Here is an 18,481-nt window from a genome sequence, read left to right on the forward strand (position 1 = left end):
GTGCTCATCTTCAAAATGGGTGCTCCACCTTTTATACCTCCAGCCCCTCCTAAAGCCCTGTCAGTGACTCCTTCCTGGCCATCCAGGGGTGCAGATCACTGTCTTACCCCTTGATTTGGGGGCAGCTGTTGCCATGGTAACAACCCAACCCTCCCAAATGCCCCTGTGTGCCCAAGGCCATCCCATGATAACAATGCAAGGGGGAGGGAGGGAGGACACATGGCAGTGACACAACTGATCCTCCACAGAACTTCTCTGAACACACACACAATGTTCATTCACCCTGTAGCTGTGAGAGCAAACATCTCAGTACCCATCTGTAACCCTGAGGAGGCTGAGAGGGCCAGGGCCAGGCAGGAGGCTCTGCCTCATGCTCACCCTCTCCTGGCTGTGGCCCAGCCCTGTCTGAGGATGGGGAGTGGGATGAAGCTGAGGAAGACAATGGCAGGTGGGGCAGGGCAGCTCTGTCTGGGTCTCTGCTCTGCCTGACCCCATTTCCCTGGGCAGGGATTGCTCTTGTCCCACTGCAATCCCATTTTGGGAATGGGCTGACTCCAGCTCTGTGGCATTCACATTCTCTGGAAAATTCCTTCACCCAGGATTTCTCTCCTGGGAAGCTGAGAAGCCTCAGAGAAAAAGGAAAACAATTCTTCTCTCATTTGCTTCTCCTGTACTGTGCCCATGTGGAATGTGTTTGGAGATTGTTCACCCACAGGTGATTGTTCCATTGCATTCTGCTGGGAGTTGTTTTCACTCTTTGGCCACTCAGGGCCAAGCTGTGTCAGGGCTCTGGAGAGAGTCACCAGTTTTCATTATTATCTTTTAGCCTTCTGTAAGTATCCTTCCTGTACTCTTTAGAATAGTTTAGTTTAGCATTCTTTAATATAAAATAGTATAATAAAATAATAAATGAGCCTTCTGAGAACATGGAGTCAGATGCATCATTCCTGTTTTCCTGGGGCATTCCCTGTGGATACAGCACAGCTCCAGGCTCTGCCTGCCCCCCCAGGCACCCCAGGGACAGGCCAGGCTCCACAGCCCCTTCCCAAGGGATGGGTGCTCCAAAAGCCAAGTGTCTGGACCCAGTCCTGCTGCCTGCCAGTGCCTTTTTACCTCCTCCAGTTCCCTCCTCCCATCTCTCTGAGGGAGCAGAGGTTTCCTCCGTGGCTCTCTGAAGGGTGCCAGGCCCAGCTGCAGTGGGACAGAGGGTTTGGGTGGGTTCTGTCCCACTGGGATCTGCCCTGGGGCAGCCTCTGGCTTCCCTGTGTCATCATCAGAGGGGTCAGTCCTTAATGCCCTATCCTTGTATTGAATTTCCACACAAACATTCACCTGTCCAAACCTGTGTTACTCATCCCAGACTTTAATATTTTTTAATTTGTTCTCTGAGCAAAGAGGGGACAGCACTGAGTTGTTTCTTTTGCAGGCAGGTCCTTAATCTTGGCTCTGGCCAAGAGAAAATCCAGTGTTTTATCACAGAGTGTCACATGAAGTTCTTCCCTTCCCTGCTGTCATCAGGGAAATCATTGATAGGCCACTAATTAAAGCCCCAGGGCTTAATTTGATAATTTACCTGACATCTTCTGCATATTGGGAGTTGCTTGAATTTCAACCCTGGAGCTCAGAGGCTCCCAGAATTTCCAGCTGAGATGCTGGATCCCATCAGTGAGCCCCAGCTGGGTGTGGAGGTGCAGGGAGGCAGCAGAGGTAGGAAATCCCAGAGTGGGAAATGGGATTGCTGCTGTGAGCGCCCAGCTGGAGCCCCCTGGAGCACAGCTCTGGTGTCCTCAGCATGGGAAGAGGACCTGTGTCAGGACCCAGGACATTGCTCTGGCTGCCCTGGCTGATTTTAGACCCTGGCACAGAGTCAAAACCCCTGTGCCTTGGATTTTAGCCCATGGAAACAATTACCAGCTTTGTATGAAGATTCACAAGCCACAAGGGTTTGAGTAGAATGATAGTGAATCTGTCACAGGGTGAAAAAGTAGAATTTTGGGGATTTAGAATGGGGGTTCAAGAGGCAAGATGGAGGAATCTGGGTGTGTCCTGTCCTTCTTCTCCTTCTTCTTGTCCCCCATCTTCTGCTGGGATGGTGACACTGCTGGATTGGTTTAGAGCAGAGACAGACTGTCTGACACAGGTGATGGGTATTGGGAAATTATTGTAAATAAAGCACACACAGTTCTCAGTATAAAAAGCCAACCCCACCCCAAGGGCAGGGACTGTGCCCCAACCCGACCTGCTGGACAGATCTCAGCAGGGCAGAGAAGGAATGGAACAGAGAAGAGAAAATAAACAACCTTGGAAAGCAGAGCTGAGGAATCTCGACTTCTTCGGTCATGGGGCTGGGAAAAAAGAGACTTTCTGATACCTGGGGGCCATTCCAGCAACTCAGAACCCAAGAGGGATGGAGCTGTGGGGGCAAGGCCACAGGAGCCGTGACATTGATAAAGGGACTGGAGCTCCTCCCCTGGGGATACAGGGTGGGAAATTTGGGATTGTTCAGCCTGGAGAAGAGGAGGTTGTGTGGAGACCTCCAAGCACCTCCAAGGGTCTGGAGGGGACACAGGGAATCAGAGAGGGACCCTGCACCAGGAACTGGAGGGACAGGACCCAGGGAATGGGGTCAGACTGCCAGAGGGCAGGGATGGACGGGACATTGGGAATTGTTCCCTGGGAGGGTGGGCAGTGGAAGGAATTGTTCCCATCCCTGGCAGTGCCCAAGGCCAGGCTGGATGGGACTTGGAGCAAGCTGGGAAGGTGGAAGGTGTCCCTGCTGGGTGGAACTGGATGAGTTTTAACCCATTCCGTGATTCCATCCATAACTGTAAGCTGTGTGGATTCCATGTGTTGAAATAGGAATGACAACATTGGGAGAGGGACAAAAAATCCCTTCTGGGCAGGTTCAGGACTGCTGCCTTGTGGTGGAGAAGGTGAGCAGCTCCATGATCCAAGTTTATTAGAACCAGGAGCAGCTTAACAGGAATTGGACACCCGGGAAGTTCTTCCAGTCTGTTCTCAGCCTCTTGCAGTCAATGGTAAATGCACTAATTATTTTTTTAATATCTCTTTTCTACATATTTTATAACCTGCTCTTTAGTGTAAAATTGGAAGCCAAATCCAATTGTGGGGGAAAATTAATTTCCTTGAATTGAAGGGGCAATCTCCTTGAGACTTTTTAATCATTAGATGATAACTGTGAGCTAAAGAAAGGCAGACCATTAAAGTAACTTAATAGAGCAGGATAAACGTTTTTCCCTGTATCTCCTTCATCTTTATTTAGAGATCCATGAGGAGGATATTTCATAAAAGCTGCTCTTCTTGACCTTTGTTCCCTTCTTCTGTAGAAGAACCAACCAAAAGAATGGCAAGGAAGTAACACTGTGGAGTTCTGGATACAAACCCAATAATTCTGCCCAGCATTTCTGCTCTTCCTTCCTGCCAAATTCTGCTTTTCCTTTCTCATTAAAGGGAGAAGAGCTATAGGACGAATAAAAATGCATTCAGCTGAGCTGGGTGATTTTTAAAAACAAGCTGTGTAAATGCTTTTAATTAAGGGGCAGAGGAACAAGAGGCTTTATCAGCTCTTTGTCTGCAGGCCATTATTTCGTTGGGGATGAGCAATCCATTATTGTCAGCGGCCACCTTTTTGAGGGATTTACTCCCAAATCAAATGGTGTTTTTATTTAAATTGTTGAGTGCTGCTTGAGTCCTCATTTATTTAATGTGGAGGCATTGTTAGAGAGGAGAATGGAGCACTTAATTTGGATTGCTGGAGGGAGCAGGACTGGTGCCTTGGGAGCTGCCTGGGATCCGGGCTGGAACGGGACGTGCAGCACAACGGGGAGGGGCAACGCTGGAAGGTGAATGGCTAAATCCCAGTTCAGCTGTTTCCGAGAGAATTTTGGGAAGGATTGATGGCTCTGTGCTTTATTTACAAAGTGAAGTCATGTTGTGAAGTCTCAGGAAAAAATTCCTCCCTGTGAGGGTGGGCAGGCTCTGGCACAGGGTGCCCAGAGCAGCTGTGGCTGCCCCTGGATCCCTGGCAGTGCCCAAGGCCAGGCTGGACAGGGCTGGGAGCACCTGGGACAGTGGAAGGTGTCCCTGCCATGGCAGGAGTGGCACTAGATGGGCTTTGAGGTCCTTTCCAACCCAAACCATTCCATGATTTATAAATAACAATGAAAGAAGCTCTCAGGGTACAGCTCCTGTTCAAGGCTCCTGAGCTGTTTCCAGCCCAGAAAACCTCATTTACCTGGTTGAGAGTCCCCACTGATCCACATCATTGGGTCCAAAATGCAGTTTCCTTTGGCTGAAACTTTCTCCTGGATTCTTTTTCTGGCTTTTACCTCTTCTCTGAGTATCTCTAACAGTTTTTGACAGGAGAAGTCAGGGGTTTCCACACCTATTCCAAGTGGAGGAGATGAACTGGGTTGTTCATACCCTGGATAAAACCAGAGCAATTTTCCCTTCTCTTAAATTCCAGGAGGTAATCTAGGATAATGGAACTATTAGATTTGGCATCTGTAAGGTGGTTATCATTTCAGAAGGAATTGTTTCTGTTAATGGCAGTTAACTTGCTACAAATAAAGCAAGAGAATTGAAATCTTAAGTACCAGAGTGGCAGCAAACCATGAAACATTATCCTGCTCCATGGAAGGAAGGCTGAGCCAGCTGTCAGGGAAGAAATCTATTGGAAAAACCCTCTGATGAATTCCAATTGAAACTAATTTAACGTGGCAGCAGCATACAGCTCTTCTACTTTCTATTAGAAATATTAAAATGTCTATAAATAATAATATTAAAGTGGGCAGAAGCTTTCATCCAAGGAACTCGTGGTTTTCATCAGGATGAGTTTGGTGGCTGTTGGTGGAGCTGAGCTGTGAAATCCTTGGGATTCCTGAGCTGCCCTGGGGACCCCAGGAGCTCCCCTGGCAGATTTGGGCACTGTGTGGTGTGGATGGAGAGCTGGGGCCTGTCTGTGAGCCAGCTCTGGGGGAATTCAGGGCTGTTCTCCACCTCTGCAGGCCAAACCTGCTCAGTCCAGCCTTGGACAGGGCTGGAATGGGCTTTGGGCCCGGATTTGGGGGCTGCTGTTAACACACAGGATCTGTCACCCCATCCCTGCCTCGAGAGCAGCTTTCCTCTGGAGAGCAGGCATTCCTGGGGGCTGTGGGATTTCCATGGGCTCACAAAGGTGATGATGGGCTCCCAAAAAATCAGCCTCTGGCAGGACCCTGTGTTGGGGTGTTGGGGGTCTTCATGGCCAGAACCTCGCTGTACAATTCACTGGCAGCTCCCTGCTGGACTGAGTGGGTCCCTGGGTTTTTTCTTTACAGCACAGATTCAAAGAGCAGCAGTCAAATGGGAAAATGCTGTTTCTATTTCTGTTCCAGCACAGGGAATATCCCAGGGGCAAACTGTGCACACACCATGGCAGCAGCAGCTGAGAGTGTCCCCGAGCAGAACCACGTGGGACTGTGCAGTGCTGGGCTCTGGGCAAAGTGCAGTTTCATGGAGAGGGTCACAAGGGCTAAGCACTCAAAAAATCCCCTGAAATGTGATCTCAGAGTGTGTGAATCAGAACTGCATCCTCATCTCAGGGCAGCTGGAGCAGCTGCAGAGCTGGTCCAGGGGTCTGTGAGTAATGAGGGTCATTAGTAAACACAACCATCTATAATGTCCTTAAAATTGCACAGTTATGACAAATTAACTCCTGGCACTGTGATTTTCCTCCCTCCTTGTGCTATTCCATTGATGCTCCCAGTTTTCTGGGTTATTTCCCTGCCCAGCCCTGTCCCTGGCTGCTCCAGCAGGGTGAGCTGAGAGCTCAGAGCTGGAGGGCACGAGGTGCAGGATGGATGTGACAACTTCATCCCTAACCCAGAGCCCTGCTGATACTGGGGGAATTGGGAAATGACCCCACAGATGCTTCTCCAAGCAGTTTTTTAAGGATTTGCTTCTATAAATTTTCAGTGAGCTTGCTGCTGGTGGCCATGGCTGCTTTGTGATTCCAGCTGGAAATGCTTTGTCCTGGAACACCCTAAAAATACCCATCCTAAAGTCTACTCCATTCCAGACATGCTGGAAGTAAGAGAAGGGAAAGGCCATTCTTGTATTTCCTTCATTTATGGCAGAGTTGTGCCCTTGCCCACAGACACCCCGAGGTATTTCCAGTAAAGCACAGCCTGGGAGCTCCTCCATACCAGTCTGGGTTTGAACAGCCAGGTGTGTGCTGAGGAAGGCAGGAGCCTCCCCTGAAATGGAAAATGTAAACCCCCTCCCTCTGATTGTTATAATTTTGAAATTAAGGGGCTCTCAGGTAAAGATATGGGAGTAGAAATAACAGTTCTTTATTTAGAAAACTAAAAATACAAATGCAGTAGTACAGAAAAATCCAAGAGTCAGAGCAGTCCTGTCCCTCTGGGAATGCAGGGCAGGAGAAAGCTGCTCCTCTGGGAATGCAGGGGGCAAAGGCTGCTGTGCTGTTCCAGGGCAGATTGTATCCAGGTAGGAATGCTTGGCTCCTGCCCTGGGCACAGCATCTCCCCATGGGATGGTGGAATTGGATCAGCCCTGCAGGGACACTCAGTGGCCATGGACAGCAGAGACCTGCCCCAGTTCTGACAGAGGGTGATAGAATTCACACCACCATTTCTAACCTAAGACAAAGGGAAAGTTCATTCTTGTATTTCCATTTTTTTGTTTCCTTCATTAATGGCAGAGTTGTGCCCTTGCCCACACAACTGCCCTGAGGTATTTCCAGTAAAGCACAGCCTGAGAGCTCCTCCATAAAAACTCCAGGAAAACCTTCCTCCAGTCTGTACAGCCTGAAATGAGCTTGGATTTTGGAACATTTTTTGCAGTGGTAAAACAATGTCTTCAAAGGCACATAGCCATGAAATCTTGGGGATGAGGGGTTGTTGGGAAAGATGAAGGTTTGACAAGATAGTCTCACAGATATGTATGTTTAGCAGAAAGATTTTTGAATGTAGAATATGAAGAAGGAATAGAGATGGAAGCAAGTTTTGATACAGAAGAAAAGAATTGCTGAGCCAGTCTTACTGGGTAACCAAGGAGGCAAAGGGTGTGTGAGTTAGGAGGGGGTTTTATGACTTAGAGCAAAGGATAAACCCACCCCAAACAAGAAGATGTTTTTACCAAGCAGAAAGATGGCACAGGCAAACAAATCAACAGATGTTGCAAGTAAAAAAAAGGTCTCAGAATTTTCCATTGCAAGAAAACTGAATAACAACTTCTAGCTTAAACTGTAATGTACTGACTTTTAGTGATTGGAGAATAGTAACATGAATATGGTAACTATAGTAGTTATGATGGGCTACAGATAATAGTTAAGGTATAAATTGTTTCTACTGTATTAAGATGCTCAGCATAGAAAAATATATAATCCATTGTAACAAAACCAAAGGGTCTCCAGGCCTGCCTGCAGCTGGAGCTGACAGCTGTGGGCACAGCTCTGTCACCCATGACCCTGGGCTGCTGTAACACCTTGGATGGAATAAACTGCATTTTGTACACAATAAACTGCATTTTGTATACAATAAACTGCATTTTGTATACAATAAACTGCATTTTGTACACAATAAACTGCATTTTGAAGAGCCACCTGGAGTCCCACATCCCTCCTTCAGGCTCTTACAGCAGTGGTGGAGGCAGCTGAGCCCAGCAGCTGGGCAGCAGTGAGCCCTGGGCCAGCAGGGCTGGGGCTGTCCCTGAGTGTCCCCTGTGCTCTCTCCGTGCAGGACCCCGGCCATGATCGGCTGCTCCTTCGTGGTGAACAGGAAATTCTTCGGCGAGATCGGGCTGCTGGACCCCGGCATGGACGTGTACGGAGGGGAGAACATCGAGCTGGGCATCAAGGTTGGTGCCACTGGGCAGCAGAATGTCACCTGGCCGTGCTCTCAGGAGCCCAGAGGTGTCACTGAGCTGGGATCCCAGGGGAGCTGGGAGGGGCTGGCATTCACAGCGTTTTAATTTCACTTTGCAGGGGAAAAATGACTCGGTTCTGGGGATGAGTTTAATTTTTACCCTTGGATTCCAATCTGTGTGACCCGATGCAAAAAGGTGCTGGGATGAAATGGCATTTCCAGCTTGAGCCTGGCTGTGTTGTCAGAGTGTTGCTGGAAGTTACAGGGGTCTTTAATAGTGAAGTCTTTGGGGGTGCTGGGGCTCCTGTGAGTGTCTCAGGAAGACACAAAGCCTGTAAATATTTCCCAGGCATTTAGCATCTGCAAATAAAACGTGCTCACAAGCACAAAAGCTGCTCTGAGCAGTAAAACTCAAAGCAAGGCAGGATTTCAGAGCTGCCTCGGTGCCTCCCACCTGACAACATCCCTTGATTGCTGTGTACGGTATTAGATCTGGCTTAGTGATTCAAGTGTTTACACACACTGAAGTGATTCATAAGTGATGAATTCCATGTTCAGAGTAACCTGGGATGGCAGAGTCTGTGGAGATTCTTCCAGGCATGGTTTGGAGTACACTTGTGCATTAACGAGCTGATAGGGGGAGGCTGGAGACTTCTAACTGGAAAATTGCATTGATTGTGCTGTTGTAAAAATGAAAAATCATTGTTCAGCTCAGAGATTCACCAGAGGATATTTGCTTTGCTGGCAAGGCACAGGAAACTTAGGAAATCTGTTGTTGTTGGCTATGGGGAGCAATAATCTCCCTTAAACAAGGGAGTGGAAATTAAAGGTTTTCAATGTGCCACAGAGCTCCTCTCCTTGTGAAGTAATTACTGCTCATCCTGCAGTGGGGCTGCAGAGATCCCTCTCCAAACCCAGCTCCTCTCGTGCCTCTCCTGGTTTGTTTGGATTTGGATTTTTGGTCTCATTGTGGAGCTGCTCTTCTCACAGTAATTTCAGCTAATTTGCCTGGTTTGGGGGGTGTTTCATTGAAAATTGGCTTCTTAACTGGAAAAATTGGACAGATGTCTCAGAGAAACTGGTGAGCATTTGTCCTCTTCTTGTTCATATGCTGAATTTTTTAGAAAGGCCAATAAACATTCTTGTGGGGAAAAAAATCAAAAACCTTTCTCTTTCCCAAGCTTGAGTTTCCAAGCCATGCATTTTCACACTCATGCTGTGTGTTCTGGTCAAAGTTTTTAAATTACTGGTGGTTTTGAGAGCAAAGATACTTAGAAATCTTGTAAGGTTGCTGAGAAAGTAGAATTTTAGAGATTCTTGAGCTCAAAAAGTCTTTTTGCTGATGTTTTGGCTGTTTTGCCTGATAAGTGGCTGTCTGGAGTCCCAAAAGTAACTTGGGGATTCCTTGGTTGTTTCAGTGATTCCTGGATGAAATTAAATGCAGAAAGTGTTTCTTTTTGATGATGGTGCAAATTCCATCATTGTTCTGAGAATCCTGGGGCACTTTTAAATGTTTTATGGATGTGATTGTCCCTTTCTGCTCTGCACTGCTGCAGCCTCACCTCAAATCCTGGCAGCAGTTTTGGCACCAAAATACCTGAAAAATCTAAAGCCAGAACTGCTCAAAGAACAAAAACAAATAATAAATCCATTGAGGCTACAAGAAGGACATGGAAAATTCACAGTGTTTCAGGCAAAAGCACAGGCTAACCTGTTATGGAAAATTAAACTGAGGAATCTGAATAACAAATGGAAATAAAGAATTGAGAAGGTTGGGCTGGACTAACCTGGAAGGGCCAAAGCTGTGTGCAAGAGTCCTGATTTTTTAATGTAAATAAATAAATGTTTCAGGGTGGGGGAGTCCCATCCCTGAGGGGTTTAACAGTGGGGATGTGGCACTGGGGGACATGGTGCTGGTGGCCCTGGTGGCCTTGGCAGGTCTGGGGGCATGGTTGAACTCAAAGATCTCAGAGAAACTTCCCAACCTAAAGAAATTCATGGTTCTGTGAGCGCTGTAAAATGAGCTGTACTGTGCCTGTTGTGGGGAAATATCTGGGCCTTAAGTTTCTTTTCTGCTCTGATTCCATCAACCTGGTGCCTGTCACCATCATATTTTGTGAAAAATCCTCTTTGCCCAGGATTCTTCTCCTGGGAAGTTGCGAAGCCTCAGAGAAAAAGGAAAACAATTTTATCTCATTTGCTTCTCCTGTGTTTTGCTGCTTTGGAATGTGGTTGGAGAGTGTTTATCCAACATGTGAATTGTTTTTATTTAATGACCAATCACCACCCAGCTGTGCAGGGGCTCTGGAGAGAGTAATGAGTTTTTAATTAGTATCTTGTTAAGCTTTCTGTAAGTATCCTTTCTCTGATAATATATAACATAACATAACATAACATAACATAACATAACATAACATAACATAACATTCTAAGAACATAAAGTCAGATTCATCATTTCCTTCCTGCCATGGGGGACCCCAGAAATACCACATGGTGCCCAATTCTCATGGTTTGAAAGTGCTGCTGCTGCTGTGGGTCCCTGGCAGCTCCAAGTGGGAATTTTGGCACAGAGGCTTCGCTCCCCATCCCTGTTCCTCCTGCTGGAAAGTTTTCATTTCTTTTGGAGCTGTTTGTGGCCCTGGGTTTCAGGGAGTGTGACTAAGTGGGGAGGCTGCCTGGGCTCTTGTGCTCTGCAGGGAGGCTTTAATGGCTTTTCATGGTTAGTCACAGACATTCCCTAAAGATGCTCCATAAAATTGTGTGGATCTGCTGGAATAAAGATGCCAAAGTCTGTGCCATGGCTGCTGCCACGGTTTCCAAGTCTGGGCTGGGCTGCAAGGTTGTTTTCAGAGTACTTTGTGCTGGTGTCATGCATTGCTAATTAAAGTTATTTGAGTTGTCTTTTCGAGATTAATTTAATCAATAGGGATATTATTACTACTTTGATGGTATCATTTGTACAAATTGTCACTTGAAGAAAGCAATTAACTGAGAATGCTTATTAGCTGATCCATCCCACACCTTATTTGTGCTGTAGGAATCGATTATTGGATTCATTAAGTCAAGCACAATTCAGGGATCCCTCTGAGGTTTTACCACTGCCTTGAGCTGCTTTTACTGCTGCTGTTAAATTGGCTGAGGGTCAGCGTGGAGCATTAAAAGTATTTCCAGAAGAAAAGCATGGCATTGCTTCTTAATATCCCAGACTTCTTTCCCCCAGATTAATCCTCTAAATCCAGCAAGGCAGATCACTGGTGCTGCCAAGCCAGAGGATTTATGTGCACAGAGCACACTGGGGTGGCATTCCCATGGAATCATGGAATGGTTGGGTTGGGAAGGATGTTAAAAACCATCTGATCCCACCCCTCCATGGCAGGGACACCTCCCACTGTCCCAGGCTGCTCCCAGCCCTGTCCAGCCTGGCCTTGGGCACTGCCAGGGATCCAGGGGCAGCCCCAGCTGTGCCAGGGCCTGCCCACCCTGCCAGGAAACAATTCCTCATTCCCAATATCCCATCCAGCCCTGCCCTCTGTCCATTTGAAGCCATTCCCTGTGTCCTGTCCCTCCATCCCTTGTCCCCAGCCCCTCTCCAGCTCTCCTGTGGCTCCTTCAGGTCCTGGAAGGCCACAGTGAGGCCACCCCAAGCTTTCTCTTCTCCAAGCTGAACAATCCCAATTTTCCCAGCCTTTCCTGAGTGCTCCATGTAAAGCTTTGAAAATAAAAGGCTACAACAAGGCCATGATGTTTTTAGAGGGGATTTTAGCAATCAGAGCCCCCTCCTGCAGCTGTTCAGGACAAAAGGGACCCCCTGCCCTGGCAGGGTCATCAGTCCTCCTGGGGGTACCCTGCCTGTGTCCCCCCAGCTTCAGAAACCCTCCAGAGAGATTTGGTGGCATTTTAATGGGACACATCTCCAGCCAGGAAGGAACCTGTGTTGCTGCTATGAGTGGGATTATTCACAAGCTGATATATTGAGAGGATCAGGCAAAGAATAAAAGGAGAGCTGCCAAAAAATGTGTTTAAATTCCACAGAGGAGCCTGACTCTTCACATCCAAAGAATCAAATCCTTCTCTTCCTGCATGCATTTTCCATAAAATTATGTTGTGTCTTTCTGTTAAGAAATAAACGTGGAGGGTGTTGAGAGCAAGCAGCTCTTTCAGCATCTGTGGGGCCTGAGGTGAGGGCTGGGATCCCTCAGGAGCACAGGGGGGATGGCAGAGCTGCCAGCTGGGAATTTGCCATTTGTTTTGTTTTTAGGAAAATGAAAACACTGCAAGCACAGCCTGGCCTTGCCAGCCTCTCTGGGAACAGGCTCCACGTGGCTTTACATGGCACTGTCAGGAGAGTGGTGGGGGGCAGCCTAATGGGGGGCACACAGGATCCATTGCTGGATGGAGCTTTGGCTGGGCTTGTGCTTGCATGGAACTGAACTGAAAAATAGTTAATGCTTGTCATTAAAAGGGGAAAAGCATCCCTGGTTAGGGTGGAATTTGTTTTTATAATGTCACATTTTGCCTCTGCCATGTGTCTGGGCAAATGGGGCTTGCAGGGATTTTGATCATCCTCCATTGTCTCTGTCTCCCTCTCAGTGCTCCTGATTAATGAATTACAGACTGGGAGAGGCAGAGGGAGCTGCCAGCAGCCTGCACCCCAAACCCCTCCTTCAGCACCCTGGGCATCAGGCCTGCTGTGAGTCCCAGGGCTTCCAGGTGTCTGGGTTTGAACAGCCAGGTGTGTGCTGAGGAAGGCAGGAGCTTCCCTTGAAATGGAAAATGTAAACCCCCTCCCTCTGATTATTATAATTTTGAAATTAAGGGGCTCTCCGGGAAAGATATGGGAATAGGAATAACAGTTCTTTATCAAGAAAACTAAAAATACAAATGCAATAGTACAGAAAAATCCAAGAGTGAGACCCTGCCCTGTCCCCTGTGTGTCAGGGTGGGGGCACAGCCCCATCCCAGGGGGGCTCAGCCCTCCTGCAGTGCCAGCTGTGGCTCTGCTGCAGCAGGATCCTGCACAAGGGGGGAGTTTTCCTCTGCAGCTGCAGGGCTGCTGGAGATGGGCCTGCTCTCCCTCTGGGAATGCAGGGCAGGAGAAAGCTGCTCCTCTGGGAATGCAGGGGGCAAAGGCTGCTGTGCTGTTCCAGGGCAGATTGTATCCAGGTAGGAATGCTTGGCTCCTGCCCTGGGCACAGCATCTCCCCATGGGATGGTGGAATTGGATCAGCCCTGCAGGGACACTCAGTGGCCATGGACAGCAGAGATCTGCTGGAGGGAGGATGGGCTGTGGGAGAGATAAAGAAACTGCCCATGGACAGCAGAGAACTGCCCAGGTCTGACAGATGGGAATAGAACACACCCCCATCTCACAGCCCAGGACCCCAGGGACTGCACCTCTCCTGGCACAGCCAGGGATGCAGGATGTGGAGTGTGTGTGATCCAGGAGTCAGGAATGATGCATTGTTTGGGAACCAGGAGGCTGAAAAGCCTGTAATTTATTCCTGATAAATGTATGAGGCTTTCAGGGTTCACAGGAGTCAGGGATGAATCCAGGTCCTTGTGGGCATTGTCCTCACATCACTTTGGGGACACTGAATGAGCCATGGAGTGACTCTGCTGCAGGGAGAGGATTTTCTGGGAGGTGTGGGAACAAACCAGCTGCAATCTCTGAGCAATGGCCCCAGGGGAGCCCCAGCAGGGTTTGCTGCAGGTGCCTCCCATGGCCTGTCTGTGTTGGCTGCAGGCGTGGGCACACCTGGCTGCAGGGAGAGAGGAAATGTGCCCTGGGCAAGCTGAAGGCTTTGGGTAGAATTCCCAGGGGTTTCATTCTCTGGGGACTGTTAAACAGCCACTCTTTGACATCCCTGAGGAGCTGAGATCTTCCCAAAACCCCTCAGATGGAGATGAAGCAGAGCCAGTGGAGGGGGTGCTCAGGTGTGGCTGTTGGCAGGGGGAATCACAGAATCATGGAATGGTTTGGATTGGAAGGGACCTTAAGGATCATCTGACCCCATCCCTGCCATGGCAGGGACACCTCCCACTGTCCCAGGCTGCTCCCAGCCCTGTCCAGCCTGGCCTTGGGCACTGCCAGGGATCCAGGGGCAGCCCCAGCTGCTCTGGGCACCTGTGCCAGGGCCTGCCCACCCTGCCAGGGAACAATTCCTCATTCCCAACATCCCATCCAGCCCTGCCCTCTGGCAGTGGGAGCCATTCCCTGTGTCCTGTCCCTCCATCCCTTTCCCCAGTCCCTCTCCAGCTCTCCTGGAGCCCCTTCAGGCCCTGCCAGGGGCTCTGAGCTCTCCCTGGAACCTTCTCCTCTCCAGGTGAGCACCCCCAGCTCTCCAGCCTGGCTCCAGCCCTGGAGCAGCTCCATGGCTTCCTCAGGACTTGCTCCTTGTCCTTCCTGTGCTGGGACCCCAGAGCTGCACTCCCTCCAGCAGGGAATGAAACTCTGGGCTCACCTACCAGGGATAGAAATGGTGGAGTTAGAGCAAGATGTGGGAAAACCAACAGGGAAACCACGAAAACCTGGAGAAATTGTCTTTATCAGCCATGGGAGTTGCATCTGGCCCTGCTCTATGGGGTGGGGCTGTGTGGGGATGGATCAGCTCTCCCTCCTCCATCTCCAGGCACAAGGAGCATGGAGCTGCTACTCCAGACCTGCTGGTGCCTTGCAGGACCTTGGAGACTCCTGCAGTTCAGAAAATATAAAAAAAAAAAAAAAAAAAATAAAACCCCTTTAAAGAGGTTGAAACAATCAAACCAAAAACCCCACAACCCAAACTTGCAAGCAATATAAAGTCAAGACCAGGATTTTATAAGTATTTTATCTGTCAGACACCAATATCCATTTAGAAATTAGGGCTTAAGGATGTTTCCAAATAAAAATCAAGTTAATTTGGAGGGAAATAAGACTAGGGTAGGACTGACCTTGGAAAAGTTCTCAGAAATACTGATACACCAGGAATACACAGCCTCCATCTGTTTATTTGTACCTGTACCCCCAGTAGAGGAGATTTTGCTCTTCAGAGTGATTGTGGTGTTGTGGGAAGAAATATTTCCACCCCTGAACAATATCCAATCACTGCCTGCATTTGTTTGAAGAGCAGGAATCAGCACAAGTGTGAGCTGAGCTCTGAGCTCTGCCATTTGAGCTGTCAGCTCGGGATTTACAGGGGTGCTCGAGGCTGCTTCAGCTGGAGCTCTGCTCTCGTGTTCTAAACTGATAAAATGCTTTTCATCCCCGCCTCCTGCAGGGAGCTGGAGCTGTGTTTGGATTGTTCCTGAGCAGGAGGTGCTGGGGTTGTGGCTGTCCCTCCTGGGGAAGGGGAGCAGGAGGCTCCCGGCTCTGAGAGCAAAGGATTTGTCATCCCTGCTGTCTGCTGGAGATGGGACAGCTAGAGCAGAGAGGAAGGGCTGATTTTCACCCCAGCTGATTCTCCTGTTGTCCCTGACAAGCTGATTTTTATGCTGGGAAGACTCTGATCATCTTTGCTGGGAAATGTGATGGCTCTGCCCTTGCAGTAACTGTGTGAGAGTCACTGGTGGGTGAAGAAATCCATTTCAGGGCTCAGCTATGCCTTGTTGTCACCTCACACTCTGGCAGGTGTCAGCTTTTTACTGATTTTCCTGGGATTGGTGCCTCTGGCAGGCAGTGGTTGGGATTTGTCAGGGGCTGGTTTAACACTGGGCCAGGTCAGAGCCTGTCCTGGAGCCTGGATGGTGAAACCCAGATGTGGAGAGCAGGAACAGCAGCCCTGGGGCTGTGGGGCAGGACAAGGGGCTGGGCAGGTCTCGGGTTCTGAGTTGCTGGAATGGCCCCCAGGTATCACAAAGTCTCTTTTTTCCCAGCCCCATGACCGAAGAAGTCGAGATTCCTCAGCTCTGCTTTCCAAGGTTGTTTATTTTCTCTTCTCTGTTCCATTCCTTCTCTGCCCTGCTGAGATCTGTCCAGCAGGTCGGGTTGGGGCACAGTCCCTGCCCTTGGGGTGGGGTTGGCTTTTTATACTGAGAACTGTGTGTGCTTTATTTACAATAATTTCCCAATACCCATCACCTATGTCAGACAGTCTGTCTCTACTCTAAACCAATCCAGCAGTGTCACCATCCCAGCAGAAGATGGGGGACAAGAAGAAGGAGAAGGACAGGACACACCCAGATTCCTCCATCTTGCCTCTTGAACCCCCATTCTGAATCCCCAAAATTCTACTTTTTCACTCTGTGATAAATTAACTATCATCCTACTCAAACCCTTGTGGCTTGTAACTCCTCACACAAAGTTGGTAATTGTTTCCATGGGCTAAAATCCAAGGCACAGGGGTTTTGACTCTGTGCCAAGGTCTCTGAGCCCCCTGCCAGGGTCTCGAGCCATCCAGGGCAGCCAGAGCAATGTCCTGGGTCCAGACAGGCAGGCTCATGGATCTGGCAGAGTTTGATTTCTTTGTGCTCTTCAGCAGTGGTTTCAGAAATCCTGGGGGAGCTCCTGCTGTGCTCAGCTGTGCTCTGACTCTGCTCTCCTCAGCAGCACTCACCCCTGTTGCCCTTTCCACTGCATTTTGGTGAGGTCTGAGCTTCCCCTGCTGTAGGGTTTGGCTCTCACTGGCTCTGTCCTCTGAGGGACTCCTTGGACAGGTGCTGCCAGCCCAGCTGGGGACACCAAAGACACCTCCAGCGTCCCCAGGACAGCTGGGTTTTGGTTTTCCATCCCACACTGTTTTCCTTGGTCATGACTTCCATCACTTGAACTTCTCCTGGGCTTCCAGCTCTCCATCCTCTGTGGGACAAGAGGTGGCAAAGGAGGCACCTGAGTCTGCATTCTCCCCCTTTCCCTGAGTGCCACCTGTTCCTGGGACACCTCCAGGGATGGGCACTCCAAACCCCCCTGGGCAGTTCCAGCGCTTTCCAGGGAGAAATTCCTCCTGGTGCAGCTTGAGGCTGTGTCCCTTGTTCCCTGGGGTGCTCAGGGACCCTTCAGCTGCATCCCCAGGGACCCCTCAGCACTGCCCCATCCAGGACTTGTCCCCAGCCATCCCTGCTGCTGTGGGGAGGATTCAGGAGCTGCCACAGGGAGCGGGGGGGGATGCCAGCAGGGAAGTAAATAATTTGAATTCCATCTTGCCAGCATCCTGCAAGGCACCCTGTGGAAGCCCAGGGCACTGGGAATATTTCCCTGTCTGCTCTGGGGTGCCCTGACCCCCAGGGCAGCACTGACTGTGACCCTCATCCATGGAGAAAGTTCCTAAACTCCAGAATAGACTGGAATCCACAAAAGTGTGAAATAGATTATAGAGAGCAGTGCAGGTGTGTCACTGGGTGAGAAATTGAGGGTTTGGGGTTTTTAGTGTGCTGTGGATGGAAGCAGGATGGAGGGCACAGGGTGTCACCCTGGGCTTCTTCCTCATGCTTCTTCTTCCTCCTTCCCCATGGGTTTGGGTGGCATTTTGTAATTGGGCAGAAAAGTTCCCACTGGGGGCTTTTTGGGATCAGTTATTGGGTTAAAAGGGAAATAATCCAGGTGTCAGCTCTTAATTGGATAGTTTAGTCTTAGAAGCCCTTGTACCAAGAGATTGTTGGCCATTCTGTGCCTTGTGATGAAAAGCTGCTGAGCTCACAGCAGTTTCACTGACAGGAAATAATAAACACCTGAGTCCCAGCATGACCTGGATCTCAATGCCTTCACTGCAGACCCAGGGAAAGCCACAGCTGGGACCCCACAGCCCACTGCTCCCCTTCTCTCTGGGCCCCTGGGCCAGCCCTGCCTGTCCCATTGCCTGGCCATGGCCACACTGCCAGCCCTGAGCTCTCATGATTGTGGGGATGATGCCCTGGCTCCCCCAGTGCCTGGGGGCTGCAGTTTGGTCAGGAATTGCTGAGCTGCAGCAAAGTGAGGCCCTCTGGAAGCTGTTTTATAGCAGCTCTCCCTGGAGGACAGCTGTCCTCCAAAGTACTCCTGGGTGCCTGGAACAAGCACTGAAATCTGCCCTCCCTCCTCCCTGGGCAAGGTGAGCATCAGCACATTTGCTCTGTGTCTGGGATATTAATTACCCCATAAACCAGAAAAACCAGCCTTGTCTCTCCCTAAAATCCAACTCCCAGCAAAACTGAACTTTGTCTTCTGACAAAACAACACTCTTGGGAAATGCCAAGGAAAACGTGACACCAAGAAATGAGGCTCATCATCAGCTGAGGTGAGGAATGAGGAGTTTTTTCATCCCATTCTTTTCCTAAAGCCTTTGGAAGTTCCCTGCCTGTCCTGACTGCAAAGCAAGGGAATTTTTTTTATTTTTATCTGTCCTTTCTAGGAGCAGACTCACTTGTGATGCACCTGCTGGGGCTGTGGGACACACAGGTCCCTTCCCTCAGCCAGAGCCACAAAGTTGATTTTTTCCCTCTTGTGGAGTCTGGTGACTCAGGCAGGGCAGGAGCAGCCCTGTCTCAGTGACTCTTGCCTTTTTCCAGGGATAAGACTCTTTCTTCATTGACTACAGATTTCCCCTAAGCTCGAGGATTATTCCTGCTAAGATGTAATCAATGCTGTTGCACTCCTGTGATTTTCAACCCAAAACCTCAGAGTTAAAAACTCCCAAGCAGCT

At 49.4% G+C, this 18,481-nt stretch overlaps 1 protein-coding gene across 1 annotated transcript in view; it reads left to right on the forward strand.

Annotated features, from left to right (window-relative positions):
* Positions 1-18,481, forward strand: part of GALNT17 (polypeptide N-acetylgalactosaminyltransferase 17) — a gene marked incomplete at both ends in the record, with an annotated part of 227,164 nt that overhangs the window by 141,253 nt on the left and 67,430 nt on the right. Inside the window, one exon of the mRNA XM_084218886.1 lies at positions 7,764-7,881. Within this exon, the coding sequence (XP_084075012.1) occupies positions 7,764-7,881 (118 nt within the window). The remainder of the gene's footprint in view (positions 1-7,763; positions 7,882-18,481) is intronic.

The sequence above is a fragment of the Fringilla coelebs genome (assembly GCF_963513975.1).
Source record: "Fringilla coelebs genome assembly, chromosome: 20".
Classification (NCBI taxonomy): domain Eukaryota; kingdom Metazoa; phylum Chordata; class Aves; order Passeriformes; family Fringillidae; genus Fringilla; species Fringilla coelebs.